This window comes from Phyllobates terribilis, unplaced genomic scaffold (genome assembly GCF_046119375.1).
Source record: "Phyllobates terribilis strain yellow unplaced genomic scaffold, ASM4611937v1 Scaffold_2__4_contigs__length_985480577, whole genome shotgun sequence".
In the NCBI taxonomy this organism is placed as follows: domain Eukaryota; kingdom Metazoa; phylum Chordata; class Amphibia; order Anura; family Dendrobatidae; genus Phyllobates; species Phyllobates terribilis.
In genome coordinates this window covers 797735103-797753434 of record NW_027362762.1, presented here as the reverse complement: position 1 = coordinate 797753434, position 18332 = coordinate 797735103, and the positions used below count along the sequence as shown (strand labels likewise).

Here is an 18332-nt window from a genome sequence, read left to right as displayed (position 1 = left end):
GTATTTTTTTCATCCCACAGTTCGAGATCGTGTTAGAACAAAAATGGAGCGTGATATTTTAGTGGAAGTTAATCATCCGTTTATTGTCAAATTGCACTATGGTGAGTAATAGATTTGTGGCTGCTGATGGCATCGCAGCAGCTGCTCGCATGTCACATCCTGCTCTCACGTAATGCCTCTGCTTCTTGTTAGCAGTTACACTGTGCGAATGTCTAAATATGTCAGTATTGGGCCACAGGAACAGGTTCTGTCTGTAGGAGAACTGCCCCAACAACAGGCTTCCTATGTAAGCCGTTGTACTGCTCGCTGTCTCTCCATGACAATGTCTTTGAGCTCCTCTTTGATTCTGCACGGTTGCCACTTCAATGCGAAGTCTGTTCTGCAAGCGTAAAGAAGTGCAGATTATTTTCCTTCACATCTCTTTAATTACGGTTCATGCAGATGGTACTTTGCATAAAATATAATTTACGTTTCTCCTATTGTTTGTTTGCAAACTTGAAAGGAATATATCACAATAACACAAAGAAAAGAAGGCGCTAGATATGTGAAAATAAGATGTTTTACCATGTATTATGTAAAGAGGACAAGTCTATAGTACATACAAATATCAATTCTGGATCATCTTTTCTAAGTCCGTTACATTGTGCAGTACCTCTGTTATTCCTCCTGGAAATGCAGGAATAAACTGCCAATTGAGCGTTATCGTTCCCCTTGGGCTTGTACATGTAGGAGGTGCACATTCTATATACTGAGAGGGCTGGTCAGGGGCTGAGCTGCTAATATTCAGACTTCAAAAGTATTGCAACCTAAAGAAGATTAATGTAATATTACAAGTAATTTTGATATTTGCTTTTTTAAGCAAAGCCTGTAAAAAAAAAAAAAATGTTTTAATAGTCTCTAATCTCTTGTTACAGCTTTCCAAACAGAAGGCAAACTATACCTAATTTTGGATTTTCTCAGGGGTGGGGATTTGTTTACACGCTTATCCAAAGAGGTACGTTGTTTTTTTTTTTTTGTTTCGTAATAACCTTTTTCTTTTGTCAGGCAAACTAAAATACAATGAAAGGTAGATGGTTTGTCCCGTAAAAATATATTCCGTGTATTTAAAACGAAAATGATTCACAACTCCCTAATATACTTCTGATAAGATGAACCGCAAAGAGGCTATCAGGGCCGGGCTTGGCTCCTCCGCTTCTGGTTTAGGTTCGATGCAAAAGAGCAGGTCACTAGTTCTGTTTGTGAAAGGGTCTGGCTGACCTGCTCACTTTTATACTGGAGTGAGCCCCCGCGTCTCTTCATCAGCCATAACAGAGAAGGGGACTGGCTTCATAGATGACCAGCCCCCTTCACACACTGCACTAATGACATCTTTCTTGCATTGTATTGGAGCTGTCAGTGCCAGCGCTGATAACAGTTAAAATAGAATAGTGAAAGATCTAGATATATATGCACACAACTAAAGCTTTTTGTTTTTTAACTAACAACCCTTTGAGATGTGGTGTTTTTTGTGTGTGTGGGGTGGTTGGGGGTTTATGCCTTGTACACAGTGGGAAACAAAAGTGTGACTAGAATTTGTGTATTGTGCTTTTTACACACACAGACAAAATCTTTACTTTGTACTAAACTTATGGATTTGGTTACATAGGTCATACTTCCAATAGTTACGCCTGCTACCAGGTCAGATCCTATCCTTAAAAGGGTGGATTTGCATCCCAGGTGCTGATTCCCTTTTAAATAGACCAAGCCGCATTGTGCCAAAATGAGGAATACTTCCTATATTTATGCCATTGTCCAAAAAACTTGTGATAGCACAAAGACTGCACAAGCAAACAAAGTGTGTCGTCCAAACGTTCCTCTGTATGATCAGCGCTAATAATGATCTGATGATAAGCTGACAGATTGTGATATGCATTAAAGGAATGCTGGGTTAACACTAATCATCGTATACTGGCTTCCTCCAGACCCTGTAAAAAAGGTGGGAAAAAGTTCTGCTATTAGGCCACGGCCCCACTATCAGTATTTGGTCAGTATTCGGTCTGTTTTTTTCTCAGGAGTGGGAGCCAAAACCAGATGAGGAACAATCAGAGAAAAGGTATAATAGAAACAAGTCACCAATTCTGCATTTATCACCCACTCCTGGTTTTAGCTCCCACTCCTGAGAAAAAATACTGACCGAATACTGGTGGTGGGGCTGTGGCCTTAGAGTGAGTTGTATAGTTGGATACGATTAGGATAAATGATTGATATTTTAATTGTCTGCTTATTTTGGCTGGTAGGTGATGTTCACTGAAGAAGATGTGAAATACTACCTAGCAGAATTGGCACTTGCGTTAGACCATCTTCACACACTTGGAATAATATATCGGGACCTTAAGCCAGAAAAGTAAGTCCTTTTGTACTGATCACTTGACACATCCTTCTATGTCTGGAGCACTAAAGACCGTACAATGCCGCTTTTCCTTACTTTGAATTTGTCATATCCAGTTGTTCTCTGATCTTCGAGCTTTGCTGTACCCTTGTAATGAGTCTTAGGCTATGTGCCCACAGTGCAGAAATGCTCCGGATTTTTCCTGAGCGTTTCTGCATCTCCCTGGCAGAAAACACGCATGCTTATTTTACATGCGGATTGTACATGCATTTTTCCTGCCAGGGACAAGCGGGAGTGAAGCGTTCATCACATGCATTTCTGCATGTGGGTTGTCAAGCACTTTCCAAGCAATTTTAGCATCACTTGGATATTGTTTGACAACTTGGTCACACTATATAAATCCATGCAAACGGCATGGATTTATATAGTGTGACCGTAAAAGAATGGTAAAAATTAAATATTATACTTGCCTTCTGATGGTCCCCGGTGTCCTTATCCGATCCGTCCGGTGTCTTGCGGTGGTCTAAAAGGACCTTCCATTACGTCATTTAGTCATGTGACTGGTCACCCGTCCGCTGACCCGTCACATGACTAAATGACATTATGGAAGGTCCTATTACCACCACGAGACACCGGACGGATCGCTATGAGAGACCGGGGGCCATCAGAAGGTAAAGTATAATGTATTTTTTTATTTTAATTTATTATCATCGGTACATTGAACCACACGATATCTGCATGTGCACGTGTAGTGATGCTGATATTATGCGATTCAATCCAAGTTAATGGCGGCAAAAACACAGCGATTCCGCAAAATAATTGGTAGTGCTGCAGGTTTTTCCGCAATGATAATCTGCAACGGAAGTTTCCGCAGCATGTGCACAGCACATGCGGATTATCATTGGGGAACATGGCAGACCTTCTACCAACCGTTTTTTAAGCTTTTCCGCAGCATAATTGCCGCTGCGGAAATGCTTAAAAAACGCATAGTGGGCACACAGCCTTAGGTCTGGACTGAAGACAGGTGACTCACTCTTCTCTGGAATCAGAAGTTTACCCTATATGATGACTGTAACAAGTAGTTGATTGACTTAGGCTATGTGCCCACGATGCAGAAATGAAGCAGAAAATTTCTGCAGCATTTCTGCATCTCCCTGGCAGAAAAAACGCATGCAGATTGTGCATGCTTTTTCCCTGCAGAATACATGCGGAATACATGCGGATTCACATGCGTTTCCGCATGCAGATTGACAAGCTCTTTCCAGGAGATTAGCATCACTTGGAAAGTGCTTGACAACTAGGTCACACTATATAAATCCATGCAAACAGCATGGATTTATATAGTGTGACCGTAAAACAATGCTTAAAATAAAGCTAAACTCACCCCCGATGCCCCGGCGTGGCTGCAGCGCTCATTCCTGTCTGGTTCCCGGCTGCCGGCATATCGCGAGACAGAGCGGTGAAGGGTCTGTGGTCACATGACTGTGACGTCACCGAAGGTCCTTCAGCCCTGCCGGCATGCCGAGAGAAGCAGTTGGACAGGTGAGTATAAACTTTATTTTTTATTTTATTCTTTTTTTTACAGGTACAATGGTACCCAGGTCTGGATGAGAGTCTTCTCTCCTCCAGAACTGGGTACCATCCGCACATAGAGACGCATAGAATCCGCTTGTACAAATGTACAGACACGCATTCTATGCGTCTCAATGCAAGTCAATGGCGGCGCTTCCGCTGCTCTTCCGCAAAATTAATGAACATGCTGCGGATTTATGAGCGCTGCAGAAAAATCCGTAGCATGTGCATTGACATTGCGGAATGCCATTGGGGACCATGGGGTGCGGATTACCATGCGTTTTTGATGCGTTTCCGCTGAGGAAATTCCGCAGCATAAACGCATGAAAAACGCATCGTGTGCACGCAGCCTAACAAAGCAAGTGGGCAAATGTTTCATTAAAAAAATGATGAATATTTTTTTTCTAGTAAATTAAAACCTCAATAATTTTGACAATTTTTTTAAAATTTTTTATAGTATATTACTTGATGAGGAGGGTCACATCAAGTTAACAGGTATGTACAAATTTTTAAAGTAAAGATCTTTTGGTGTCACTTTACAGCATACATTATTAAAGAGATCTTTTAGGTCTGGTGGTCCTGGTGTGCTTACTTACTGTAAAGTCATGTCAGAATAGCTGTATAATATTTTTTAAACTCCAATTCTGCCAATCTAGCCTGATTGACAGCTCCTCTGTACTTCTGAAATCTCACACTGCTCAGTACAAGCTGCTGCTGTCAGTCCAGCTCGGTGGATGGAGACCAAATATACTTAGATTCATGAGCTCTCTATATACGTAGATTCATGAACTCTCTCCTCCAGCTGTAGTCCTAAAATGCTCTTCTTAAAGGAGGACCTGTCAGCAGGATTTTGGATCCCTAACTAAAAGTATGAGTGTAGAGCCCCCTTCATGCGCATTACATTGATACATTTCTAGTAGATTTTCATTGGGGCATTAGTGAAAAATCTGTTTTTGAAGTTTGATTCTCAAATGCATCAAGGCTGGCACATCACTTCTCAAAAGGGCTTTACACTTAAACATTTTGTTAAGGGGAGAGTCAGACGGCAGTAAAACTCAGTAGGATCATAACACCATGCTTGGACTGGCTGTCGACACTCCCGACTCGAGTGTGACAGCGGCATAGGAATACAGGCTGTCACGCTTCTGTCAGGAGAGCAGATGACCAGTCCGAGAATTGCGTTGCGATCCTCGTCCGAGATATGCGACTGTCCCCTTAAGATTAGAATTATACAGCCATTCTGACATAGAATACCGGCCTCGTTAGGTATAAAATAGCTATTTAACAATCTATGCTGGTTTTGTGAAATTTGGTGACAGATCCACTTTAAAGGGGTTACACACAAGAAAAAATAGGGCCCCACACACCTTTTAATATTGAATTAATGTACAGGTGCACAAATACGCTATGTGGCCAATATACTAACATATGCATATACAGTGCGTCAGCACGCTGTGACTAATGAATACATGAACTCCAGTGCTGAAATATTGCTGTAAATGTTAAAAATGGTATGGCTTAGCACCCTTATCCCCTTATCCACCTATCTTTCCCATACAAGGGTTTAATTATGAGCTACACCTGGTTTCATTTTCACTCCACATTTACATGAGGCTGGTTTGGCACATGAATATGTACAACATATAGTGGTTAGGTGCCATCCATGTTTAGGTACACCTTGACGTGGTTGGATGGCTTTTGCACTCTTTGATCAAAAATCTTAACAAAGTACCTTACATTTTTAACGTTTACAGCAATATTGCAGTAGTGGAGTTCATGTATTCATTAGTCACTGTGTGCTGATGCATCATGTATGTATATGCACTTTAAAGGGGTTGTCCACTCCTTTTATATTGGTGGTTTAGCCTTGTGATCCGTTGCAGAGCGGAATAGCACAGCTCCGTCAGGTGTATAGTGGTCACAGTGTGGTACTGCAGATCCACCCCAATCCTTCTAATAGGGGCGGATGTACCTGGTCGCAGGCTATGTGCATGTTTGCACAGCTTACAGGTATTGTGCGAGCTTACTGGCTTACATGTGCCCATATAGTGTCATTAGTAGCACTCGCCTCCCGCTATGGAAGTGAGCCACAACGGAGAACCCTTTTATGTATCAACCACTAAATGGAGTATTCCAGCTGACACTTTATTCAGTCAATTGTTATGGCATATTCTCTAATGTAAGGTGAGCTAGAGACGGATATTGGAGTCATTTTTGACTGGCCCAACCAGGTAAGAGTGCCCTCCATCAGCCTCAGGCTGTGGCATTCACTTACTGTTGGTGCTTTGTTTTGGGAAGGTGGAGGCTAATTTAATTATGTATTATTTCTATATTTATGGCATGATCTGTGCGGGGTACTAGCCAATACTCAATACATTTGTTAATGACATACTGCAATCCTCAGATGGACGTTAATCAGCAAAAATGTACTTGTTTCCTAGCAGACTATCAGTTCTAATTCTACTTATGTCACCTTTTATTTTTTAACGGTCTTTGTCTTATTAGATTTCGGTCTTAGTAAAGAGTCCATTGACCATGAGAAGAAGGCATACTCTTTCTGCGGGACAGTGGAGTACATGGCTCCAGAGGTTGTAAATAGACGGGGCCATACGCAGAGTGCCGACTGGTGGTCTTTTGGTGTCCTTATGGTAGGTCTCGTCATTCATAATGCTTTTTATATAGTATTTTTTTTTTTTTTTTTTTTTTTTTTACATCTTTTCACCTCTTTTGCACTGGCAGTGTATAGTGTTTCATTATAATACTTATCAGTCAGTCCTAAAAAAAATCATTGCCCTCTCATCTGGAGAGAATGTGCTGTTTAGAATCCTTGTTTTTATGGCCATATTTCAGGGATAATTGAATTAATTACATTTTTGCATCATTTATCACTAGAGAAGCCTAGTTTTTTTCTTCACTGTAGCATTCAGTCGGGTGTCCTAAGCCTCAGACATAAGCTTGATGGAGCATCTAATCTAGATTTGTAAAACCCATTACAAAAATCTTTGAGTCCATCACCCCTCAAAATGTTATTTAAATGAGCTACACAGTGTGGTAGAGGGACTTGCCCTCTATAAGATCCAAATTAGCACTGCACCTGTTACTGGTACAGTGCCTGAGAAAATAACTTTTAATTCATATCTAAATGAGGTGGCTTTGGTGCACCCTTAGTGTGGCCTAATGTTTGGTGCACCGTTTCGCCTCATTTGCAGATTAGGGCCCTTGCCTCCCTTTTGATTGACACTGTTCACTTCCCGGAGCAAGCACTTCCTGAATGCTGCCGCCATGTGTGCAGCTACGCTCGCAGTGCCCGGGCGCATTGTCCTCTCTATCGCCGTTCTTTTGAATCCTCTCACCGCACTTCCGGATGCATTATTGTAGTGAGCAGCATCAGCAGAAATGAGAAAGGGAGAAGAACGCGCCCTAACACTGTGTGCGCAGGTGGCATCACACATACCGGCAGCATTAAGACAGGAAAACAAGCACGGTCAATCAGATAGGGCCACAATATGCAAATGAGGAGGTGTAACCGAGCACCAAATTCTTGGGCACACCAAGGGTGTGCCAAATCCCTCCTTACTTACATATGAATTAAGCTATTTTCTCAGGCACTGAACCAGTAACAGGTACAGTACTAGTATGGTTGTTATAGGGGCCAAGTGACACTCCCTTTTAAAAGCTGTTTGCATTTTTGTAAAATCCCGCTCTTCCTTTGAGCAGTTTTTTTGAAAAAAAAAAACCACTGCTCCTAGTGTCTGTTTTCGTCTGCAGCGTTGATGTCATACATGTCTGTCAACATCACAGACCCTAGGAGCAGCGGCGGAGACTGTTGGACCCGGGGAGGGTGACTAAAGCACACTTTATTTTATTTTTTTAAAACAAACTGTAGGGGGATATTGGTTTTTACATTTGTAAACCACATCCAGGAGGTATTATGTGATGGTTTCTGTTCCGCAATGCTTTTTTGGATCACGCACTGTGCATACTTTGGGAGTGCGTCTTCTGGCTCAGTGGATTAATGGCTCTACACGGTTTCTGCCTGCCGTACACTTTACTTGCAGATGGCTTTCACAGTATGTGGGGAAATTAACCTAAATCCTGTAGTATACGTGCCGGCTGCCACCATCTGCTTATGATGCATAGATTGTGATGGGCCTGTACAACTTGCCAGATATTTGTCTGCACTTTCCAACATTGGTTTGCCTTTAGTATTTACTAATTTCCTTGAGAGAATGCATGAAATACTGAGGCTGTATTGGGCTTGGATTTCTGGGGTATTATAAAATAATTCTTATTTGCCCTCACTTTCTATTGTTTGACAAAATTGGGATATTCTCACATGAAACAAAAATCAAAGTTCTTAAAATGTGAAGTGGAGTGAAACCAAAATGCAAAAAAAAATGAAAATACTTTAAAATGAAAGAGATTCCCGGAGAGCATTATGCAGGGCTCTGAATTTAGGACCCATGGTTGATTTTGTCTGGGCGTCATCCGGTTACCCTTGCAGCTTTATACTCAGTGTGTTTTGCTGTCGGTCCACACCGCGTGTCTGATCAGGCGGGAGATTGCAATCAGAGGGATGTTTTACAGGACTTGCTGAACTGGAATTGGTGAGAATATTCTGGCAATTTAATGTACATTTTTTCATGAGAGAGTGACCTTATTTCTTGTTTCCTTGGAGAATAACTGCTGCCAGTCACGATTGGGTATGTTGCAATTGACCATGCCTGATCCTCCTTTCTCCTGGCATCTGCTGTTGAGGAATATTCTGGACATGCCCTATACCCATGTGTATGGGCACACTTATGCTGTACGCTGCCTCTTCCTCCATGGAGCTGGGTATTGATTGCAGTTTAGATAAATGTCTCTGTTCTGTGCAGTATAGTTCACCACATCCATCATGTGGCCAAGACGGCACATTAGCCATTCTATGAAATTTTCGTTAATGGACTATAATATACATCTTGATTAAAACATGGAGTAATTACAGCTATTCTGATCAGTTAACTTCTATCATATGCCCATGTGGTGTCTTCATCCTTGATAAAACTGCTGGTTTATTGTCCTAAACCTCAGTTATAAGATCTTACATTGGGCATGACGATAATTTCTATGTATTTAATTCATGTGACCCTGTGTGGACAAGTGTTCTTTTGTGTCCAGCACTGCGTTCTGTCCTACCGCCTGCACCTCCTTATCTTCCTCTCCCAGAAGATATAAAAATAACCCCAGTAAATGTAGCGGGAGCAGCTACTGATTAGAGCGGAGCCTCCGCATGGAGTAGATTTAGTGCGCTGTCAGATGGGGGCTCGGAGAGTGTCCTGTCCTAATGCATTGCGGAGGGAAAGTGGTTTTCCACTGCTGGATGAAGAATTTTCAGTCCTTCCAATACAAGCAGTGTAATCGTCTAATGGCTTTTGTCTCCGTGTTTTCCTACAGTTTGAGATGCTTACGGGTACCTTACCGTTTCAAGGAAAGGACAGAAAAGAAACTATGACCATGATTCTGAAGTGAGTAGTCTCTTACGTGGGACCTGGCATTATATAATGTAATATGTATGTGAAAGCTATGCTAGTACCAATGTACTGGGTGAATGATGCCTGCGGATTCCAAGTAAATACGTGGGCTGTTGGTTGGGCTCACCCTCCATGTCAGTGAGGGCATCAAGGACATTTGGTGCAAAGGTTTGCTATAGGAATCCTATTACTGCGAATGGAATCCTCTGTGTGAGCCCGGAGCAGGATTGGGAAGAGATGCGAAGTGGGATCAAAATGTGACAATTGGCTCTCGGAGGGAGCAGAGAGGCTGACAGCTGGCACCGGTAGACTGCATTCTGCTGGCTGGTGGGCAGCAATGGGAGCATGATTATTCCTCTGTCTGATCAGTTAATCAGTGTAGTATACAGCACATGAGCACACCGCATACAACATCTACGTTTTCATGGGCCCCAATTCACCAGACGGTGGTCCGGATCTCTTTAAGACGTAAGAGAATCCTGGTGCACGGTCCACATTACTGCCTTGGCATCTGATGTAGGGAGTTAAAGGGGTATTCCCACCTCCAAGATCCTATCCCAATATGTAGTAGGTGTAATAATAATAATAATATTAGCAAATACCTACAATTAGAAATGTAGTATAGTATTTTTGATTCGCTGTGTTCCTTTCCTCATGTGCAGGCATCGCAGGACCTTAGGTATCCATGGTTACGACCACTAACAACTAGCTAACTGTGACTTTTATCAGTGGATGTAACCATGGATACCTAAGGTCCTGCGATGCCCTGCACATGAGGTAAGAGACATAGCAAATCAAAAATACTATACTACATTTCTAATTGAAGGTATTTGCTAATATTATTATTATTACACCTACTACATATTGGGATAGGATCTTGGAGATGGGAATACCCCTTTTAAAGGGGCTCTGTCAGCACAAAATGACTTAAAACGAAGTACAGGCACTCGGTGCATCACGGTGGGGCCAATCATTTATATATTCCTTCCCACCTGCTTGCTGCCCCTCTATCTCCACCCCTCTTCTTTGATTGACAGCTCTGGCTTCCTAGAGCCAGAGAAGGGAGGAGATAGATGGAAACTGAGCAGGTGGGAAGGTGTATATAAATGATTGGCCGCGCCGTGAAGCACCGAGCGCCTGTACTTGGTTTGAACAGTCATTCTGTGCTGACAGTCACTTTCAAGTCTGCCGGCTACACAGGGTTGTAATGCTATTTGCCTGCAGATTAACCCTATAGCTGCAGGTAAATAGCAATTTTGGTGATGTCTTTAATATTAAGCCTGGCATTACCTGGCTGTTTGTTGGTGAAAAACCTTGGACAATAGATTCCCAGGAGTGGGTGATTATGCGGTACTATTCTACAACCCCCTGCTTCTGCAAACCATGTATTCTGCTGCATAGGAAGCTCTGCAGTATGGGATTTCCTATACGGAGATCCAACGTTTACTGTGCCGTAGGAGGAGCCGTTATCGCCAAACTTGTATATGTCATTGTGTCTGATAACTCAGCCGTGTATGAACTGTGCACAGGAGCAGACCATTTCTGTGCCTTCCACAGCAGAGACAGGACTAACTGCTTCTAGGTCCCAGCAGCCAGAGGTGGGGTTACAAAAGACAGCCTGGCGCTGCTGCTCTATGCTTTACATACCTTTCATAGAAATGAATGGGAGTCATCGAAACAAGTCTGGAGGTACGCCAGCCGCATGGCTCACTTTACTGCGCAGTTTCTATTACTCCTTTCATTTTTATAGAAGTTCTGCAAAATGGCACAGCTGCACTGATTTTTTATTTTTGAAAACCCACCTCTGACTGGGACTTAAAATCAATTATTCCCATCTCTGCCATAAAAAGTTCAGCTGGAAATAACCCTTTAATGAACTCTGCAGTCGGCCTCTTACAGGCCTTTGTATACTGCTGCACAGAAAATAATGATATTGCCTTTTAAAAGGTTTTCCACTACTTTGATATTGATGACCGATCCTATATAGAGATTTTATCAACTTTTCCTGTGGATAATACTATAATGTCTAGGGTGGGAATATCCATCTTTATATATCAGGATTTCTATTCTGGTAGATGTGCACTATGGCCAAGTCATTTACAATGTAACTTAGTTGAGAATACTCCCTTTGCCTTCATAAGTCTTGTTAACTGTGATTTGTCTGATTATCCAGGGCCAAGCTTGGGATGCCTCAGTTTCTTACTCCAGAAGCTCAATCTCTCCTTCGTATGCTTTTTAAGAGAAACCCCACTAACAGATTAGGTGAGTGATTGCATTTAATAAGTATCTTTGGGATCTCTTGCTATTGAGTAAATGTTTTCCAGTAAGGCTATGTGTCACGCAAGGTGAGGGAAAGACTAAGTGCAATATGAAGGAGGAGGGGAAGGAAGCCCAAACACTAGGGAAATGGGGAGTGGAGACCCCTAGGCAGATCTAATATCACCCTGCCTACCCTATCGTCCCTATATAGGTTCCACACCTATTGCTGAGCAGAAACCTCTGCCCTGAATGTCCCTACAGCTTGGCCCTAGATAGGGAGGGGACAGGGTGAGCACTAGTCAAGCCCCACTACAAACTAAAGACAACTAGGTAGACAAAGGGGATACACTTAGATTGAGCAGACACAAGAGAGATAACGCTAACTGTCGTTCAAGGGCACCAGAGAAGAAACTAGCTAACTGCTAGTACTCCAAGCCTACACAGAGGCACATAGAACGATCACCGGCACCTCTCTGGAGAAACTGAGAGTTTTTAACTGCCAAGCAAGGGTGTGTCATTCAGCAGCAGAAGATGGAGGTAGCTGCTGGGTCCTAAAGGAAGAAGGATATAACCATACTAAAGAGATGAGAGGATCAAGAAGACGTTTGCAATGCCTACTGCAGTGACCTTCTGCAGCCAGCTCCAGAGCGACTGTCTGACACACCCGTGACACCATGTGACACTATGTTCACATGTCCAGTAATCATACTTTAGAACTGATCCAGCAGACGAATCCATTGCCAAAAAATTTGTAGAGACGCAACTTTTTTTTGTCCGCCTGAAAAACACTGATTCAACTGGATCTGTTTTTTTTAGCATTGAAGTCTATAGAAAATGGATCTGTTAAATAGCCATCCATTTTTCTCCCATTTGAAAAGGATCCGTTTTTCCTTACTGGAGGTTAAAAAGCTAAATATTTAACATATTCTACTGGACATGTGAGCTGTCAAGTAATCATCTATTTGAAACTCATCCAGTAAGAAAAAAATGGATCCTTTTCAAATGGGAAAAAAAGCTGATGGCTATTTAATAGATCCATTTTTCATAGACTTCAATGCTAAAAAAAAAAAAAACGTATCAGATGAACTCCGTTTTTTTTCAGGCGGACAAAAAAGTTGTCTACACAACTTGCTGCTGAATCCGTTCTAACTGGATTACTGGACTTGCGTGAGAGCCTTACTTGATTTTGTTTTTGTTTTTTTGTACTGTTACTTCATTTTGTAGTAGTTTAGTTATTTTATTCTTTTGCGCTCAAAGGACTGACTTGGTTATCTTTTGTTGATGCTACTTACACATCTGATGTACCCAATCAGATAATTGCTAAGTTGAGGTCACAGAGCTCAAAAACTGTGAACAGTTATATTTGAAGCTGACAACTGGACGCCACCTCTGATTTTTGCACCCTCCCTCCCTACCTGTGCCTCATACAGTGGCTACCAGGACTGGAACTAGAGAATAGTGATGTAAGGAAACATGACCCTTATACAATGGCTTCTCACAGCCCTATCATCTCACCTCCCACTTCTCATTGTACAGGAGCTGGACCTGACGGCGTTGAGGAAATTAAAAGGCATCCTTTCTTTGCAACAATTGATTGGAACGTAAGTGCAGTGATATTAAAGAAAATGTAAGATATTGCCTAATTTTTGTAGATTACTCAGTCTTTGTATTTTACATTGCTTTTCTTCTGGTCTGGCAGCCTACATAATAACTTTTTTTTTTTTTTTTTCTTCTTTTTTTGTAGAAACTGTATAGAAGAGAAATCCAGCCTCCATTCAAGCCAGCCACAGGTGGTCCTGAAGACACATTTTATTTTGATCCAGAGTTCACTGCAAAAACACCCAAAGGTAAGAGGCTTTTCTTCAGTTTTCATTCTGCAATTGGTAGGGATTTAGTATATACGTGACTGCTTAGAGAAAGGTTTGAATTGACTGCAAGAGATGGTGCAAGCATTATATCGTATTTACTGTGCTCTCTGGCTGCTTCGCTGGAAAAAAATGAGGCCCTGAAATGATCAGACAGCTTTTTAGATCTACGTCTCTCATTGGGTACCTATAGGGCCATGTTCCCACGTGTGGAAATGGTTTGGGTTTTAACCTATTTTATACAGATTTCTGTTCCAAATATGTAATTTTCTCTGTTTATTTCATTTTTCTTACCTTTTTATGCTTTTTTGCTTTGGATTTGATGCAGTGTTTCTGCATTAAAAAAAAACAATTGCGAATTTTACATGCTTTTTTTTTCAGGCTCCCCATACAAGGGGAAAAACACAAAAATCCTGCACAGTTCCACAGTCTTTAAATTCGCAGTGAGAATAGAATCACATTCACTTTGCCTGAACTATTGAAGGGGTCGTCCACTACTTTTAGATTGATGAACTATCTTTGGGATCCATAGCAGATCGGTGAGAGTGCAACACCCAGCCAGTGCCAGAGCCGCGCAGCGCATTTGTGAGCCGCGCAGCGCATTTCTGTGAGCCGCGCATATCTGTGAGCCGCGCCGCGCATATCTGTGAGCCGCGCCGCGCATATCTGTGAGCCGCGCCGCGCATATCTGTGAGCCGCGCCGCGCATATCTGTGAGCCGCGCCGCGCATATCTGTGAGCCGCGCCGCGCATATCTGTGAGCCGCGCCGCGCATCTCTGTGAGCCGCGCCGCGCATCTCTGTGAGCCGCGCCGCGCCATCATCAATGAATGGGAGAAGATCTGTAGCACCTTGCTGCAACCACCATACAGGTGACAAAGCTGTGCTGTTCTGCTTCACAGCCGAAAACATCAGGCCGCTACTGTTATCAGAAACGACTGATCTATGGGGGTGTTGCACCCCCACCGCCGGGTACTGGTGATTTTTCCCAAAAATAAGACATCGGTGTGAAAGTAGGGGATAACTCCAAAATATGCATTGTTTTCCCTATGTGGGAAAATGGCCTACTAGTCCAAAAATGTAAACATGCTTTAATTCATAGTGTTCGTATTGCAGTACAGGAGAGCAGTTTGAGTCTGACAATTGTACATCCTGTGCTGCGTATAATGCTGTTTTAGGCTGTGTTCACACTTTGCGGCCATGTTGCGTTTCCTGCTGCGATGTTCCAAAATTGCAGAGAAAAAAAATAAATTGTGAACACAGCCTAATGGTAGTCTATTATTTTTTTTAATACATTTTTCTAATAAAGATTATAATATGATGGGTTGTCTGTATTGCTCATATAACCATTTTGGAGCCTGTTTTGTTATACCTTTGTGTTGAGCCCGTTCCTCTGTTATTCCTATTAGAAATGCATTATGGTAACAGTTAAGCGTGTGTCCCCGCGCGCACGTTGCCCAGTCGGCCAGCACAAAACAGAGCTATAAGAAACAATGCTCAAGAATTGTCTCTCATGAGGATACAAGTACAGTATTTACTAACAGACGAATAATAGGTTGTCTTCTTTTTGGGGCTTTATTTGGCTACTTGGAGCTTTTTTCAGTTATACAGTAACTCAATCTGGTCCCGGACCCCCAAGCAGACCGCAGTAGGACAAATGTCACTATTTCAGTCGAGAATCTATTACATTTTGCCTGCTTAAAGATGCTGAGTAAATCGGGCAACAAATTGAAGCAAGAATAGATCTCTGGACATGAATTATAGGATGTCACATTTTCCGGCACCAAGCATCTTTATGGTTGGTATGAGAGCAGGGCTTACCCGGGAATGACAAGGATTTCAAGGGATGTCCTAATAGTATGGGAATCCCCGGATTACATGTTTGTAATCCATTTACAAGCCTCTCACTGATGAGTGTGGGGCTATAGTAGTGTACAAGGCCTTTCAGGTCACAGCAATGAGCCACAATTATAAACTCCATGTAACCGACTAGATACATGAAATAAATTATTCCCTTATATACCCAAGTCTGACTTTTCTGGCACCAGACCTATGTGGTTATGTTTCTTCATGCCAGAATTGAGACTATCCGAACTAAAAGAACATCCACAGAGGTTTTTCTATAAAGTCGGGAGACTTTGTCATAGGGGCAGGTTGGGGGAGTTGCACGCTACTCTCTTTAGCTTTACATCGGGGATGTTCAACTTTTTCTGGTTTATGGGCTTCAGTGTCAGATTGAACCACTTACAGTGGTCAAACTATGATTTAACGGTGTATAACTATGTGAGACATTAATGGCATATTCCATAATGTTATCATAGGTGCTGGTTCTGTGTCCAGGACTTGACTTGCCAGTAAAGTCCGGGTCTACTCCCCCACTGTTCTCACTTCAGAATATAAGACACCACGGATATGGCTTTCTCCATTGTAATTTCATTTGATGAAAACTCCCATAAAACTTTAATGAGGATAGTCATACTGATGCATGAGTATCTTTCCACCTTATCTACACCTTTTGCTGCCAGGAGTTTCTCTATATTTTGCTCCTTTAGTAGCCAGGGAAACTTTTGCAATTTTGACATGTAAACATAACACCTAAATTATTGAATAATTCCTATTACCTACATAATTTCATGGCGCATTCTCAATTTCTCTCATGACTGTATACATGCTGGCACCTTCATGTAATTTTGTAAAACCATGCTTAAATTATATTTGTGGCTAGAAGTGTGACCCAAACACTAAATTAGTTATACCATACTTTTTAAAAAAAAAAAATAGCCATCATTTTTTTATTTTTATATCTAAGTAGTTGTTTAAGGGTTTATTTTGGGTGAGCTATGTTACCAAGCTAGTTTTATAGTTCAGGTCATTAGACACACCAGTTTCAAAATGTGTAGGGTGTTTTTGTTTTGTTTTTTGTTTTTTTTTGTTTCTTTTTTTCTCTTCCCAATAGTGAAGGGTTTAAAAGAAAAAAAAGACTATTTACTTTTTTACATGTTTATTTTTTTTCTTTTGCTGGTGTGATCCACACTTTTTTTACACAGAGACTGGAGGAGATCATCCATCATTTCTCTCCTGTCCCTGCAGCTGGTCAGCTTCCCTGCAACCGTCTCTCTCCTCTTTCGGTCTGGCTGAAGTAAGGAGAGAGGAAGCATTTAACAGGCAATATCTGAGGGTGGTATCGCACAGTGATCCGGGGCTAATTTTGAAGCTCACAGAGATATAACAGGTTAAAGGGAGAGTTGGGAGTGACAGCTACAGACACATTCAGTGCTCACTTCAACGTCTGATATCTGGCTTAAAAAATGAGCTCTGGATCATACTTGGCTGTAATCCTGGCTGAGATATGGCCATAAGTAGCCAGGGCATATCTCTCACTTCAATATGTGTGAGCAGCGATCAGACACAAATAAGCTAGTCTGTGAGCAGATGGTCAGGGGCCGCACAGTGTCGCATTTTGGTCCACGTGTCTCCCATTCTTCAGGTTATGCACTGTGAAGGAAGGGAGTCCAGCTTCAATCCATAAAATCAAATCCTTTATTTCATGATTAAAATAGATATTGCAACACTAAAATATGCCTAGGCATAGGCGTGATTGGGGATAAAGGGTGCAAGGAGGCGAGACCGGATACAACGACTGCTGAGCTCTTAGGCTATGTGCGCACGTTCAGAATTTGATTGCAGAAATTTCTGCACCTCTTGGCAGGAAAAACGCTGCAGAAAAAAAATGCGCGTTTTGATGCGTTTTTGTATATCAATGAATGCTTTTTGGAGCTAAATAAAGATATTTGAAAAAAGAAACGTGTGATATCGCTTTAACCCTTGGATTACCGTCAGACCTGGGGTGAGTATATTGGTTAATTTAAATGATTAAAGAATGTGTCTGTTGTATTTCAAATAGTGTTTTACACTGTGTGTGTGTTTATTTAACTCTTTTTACTTTTCATTACTAAACCTAATTAAAGTAAAGACCCTTTTCAGACCCGATTGACACCTTGTCATCACTAAACAAAAGGGCTAGGTGTCAGCTAAACCCAATCTCATTAGCATTCCCATTCATGTAACTTCTGGGGCAGCCGAGAGCTGCTATTTTTGGCCTAGGAAGGTGCCATTAGGCAAACATTTTCCCTGGCTATTAATAACAGCTCACAGCTGTTTGTTTAGCCGCTAAGTCCCCACAAGCAGCAGGGCTTTGGACGCAGCGTATTTTCGCTGTGTTCTAATGCCGCACTTTTGTTGTCAATACATGTGGATCCACCACATATAATGACACTTCATATAATGACTGGCGTCTCCACTACAGAAATTGACATGCTGCTTGTGAATTTGGGTACGTGGCCACAATCAGGAGCCGGTACAGGTTTGATGCTGCATGTTTATACAGCATTAAACCCGCAGCGTCCAGATGTTACAGCATAGTGGATTGTATTTCTAGAAATCCCATGACCACTGTGCGTGCATCAGAGGCTGCGGATCACCCGTGGACACTGACATGTGGTGCGTCTTTCAAGAGTGTAATCACTCCAGTCAGTGTACATCGCTGCTGCTGGCTGAGTTCACCTGAGTTCATCAACTGAAGATCAGCTGATCAGCCCCGGTGACCTAATTTACTTCATCAGTACTGCGTGGGAACATTCACACACAGCATCGGTGCCGTAAAGTGAGGGTCCCAGAGCTCGTCAGCTGATCTCCAGCTGATGAACTCCAGTGAACTCAGTCCCTGCAGCAGCGATATACACTGCAGGGAGCGAGCG

General features: G+C 42.2%; 1 protein-coding gene across 2 annotated transcripts in view; it reads left to right on the top strand.

The window, feature by feature from the left end:
• Positions 1–18332, top strand: part of RPS6KA3 (ribosomal protein S6 kinase A3) — a 112286-nt gene that overhangs the window by 72034 nt on the left and 21920 nt on the right. For both annotated transcript variants that reach the window (XM_073667495.1, XM_073667496.1), the window contains 9 exons: positions 21–101; positions 915–994; positions 2277–2383; positions 4398–4435; positions 6446–6588; positions 9377–9447; positions 11627–11715; positions 13249–13313; positions 13457–13559. In XM_073667495.1, the coding sequence (XP_073523596.1) occupies positions 21–101; positions 915–994; positions 2277–2383; positions 4398–4435; positions 6446–6588; positions 9377–9447; positions 11627–11715; positions 13249–13313; positions 13457–13559 (777 nt within the window). The remainder of the gene's footprint in view (positions 1–20; positions 102–914; positions 995–2276; positions 2384–4397; positions 4436–6445; positions 6589–9376; positions 9448–11626; positions 11716–13248; positions 13314–13456; positions 13560–18332) is intronic.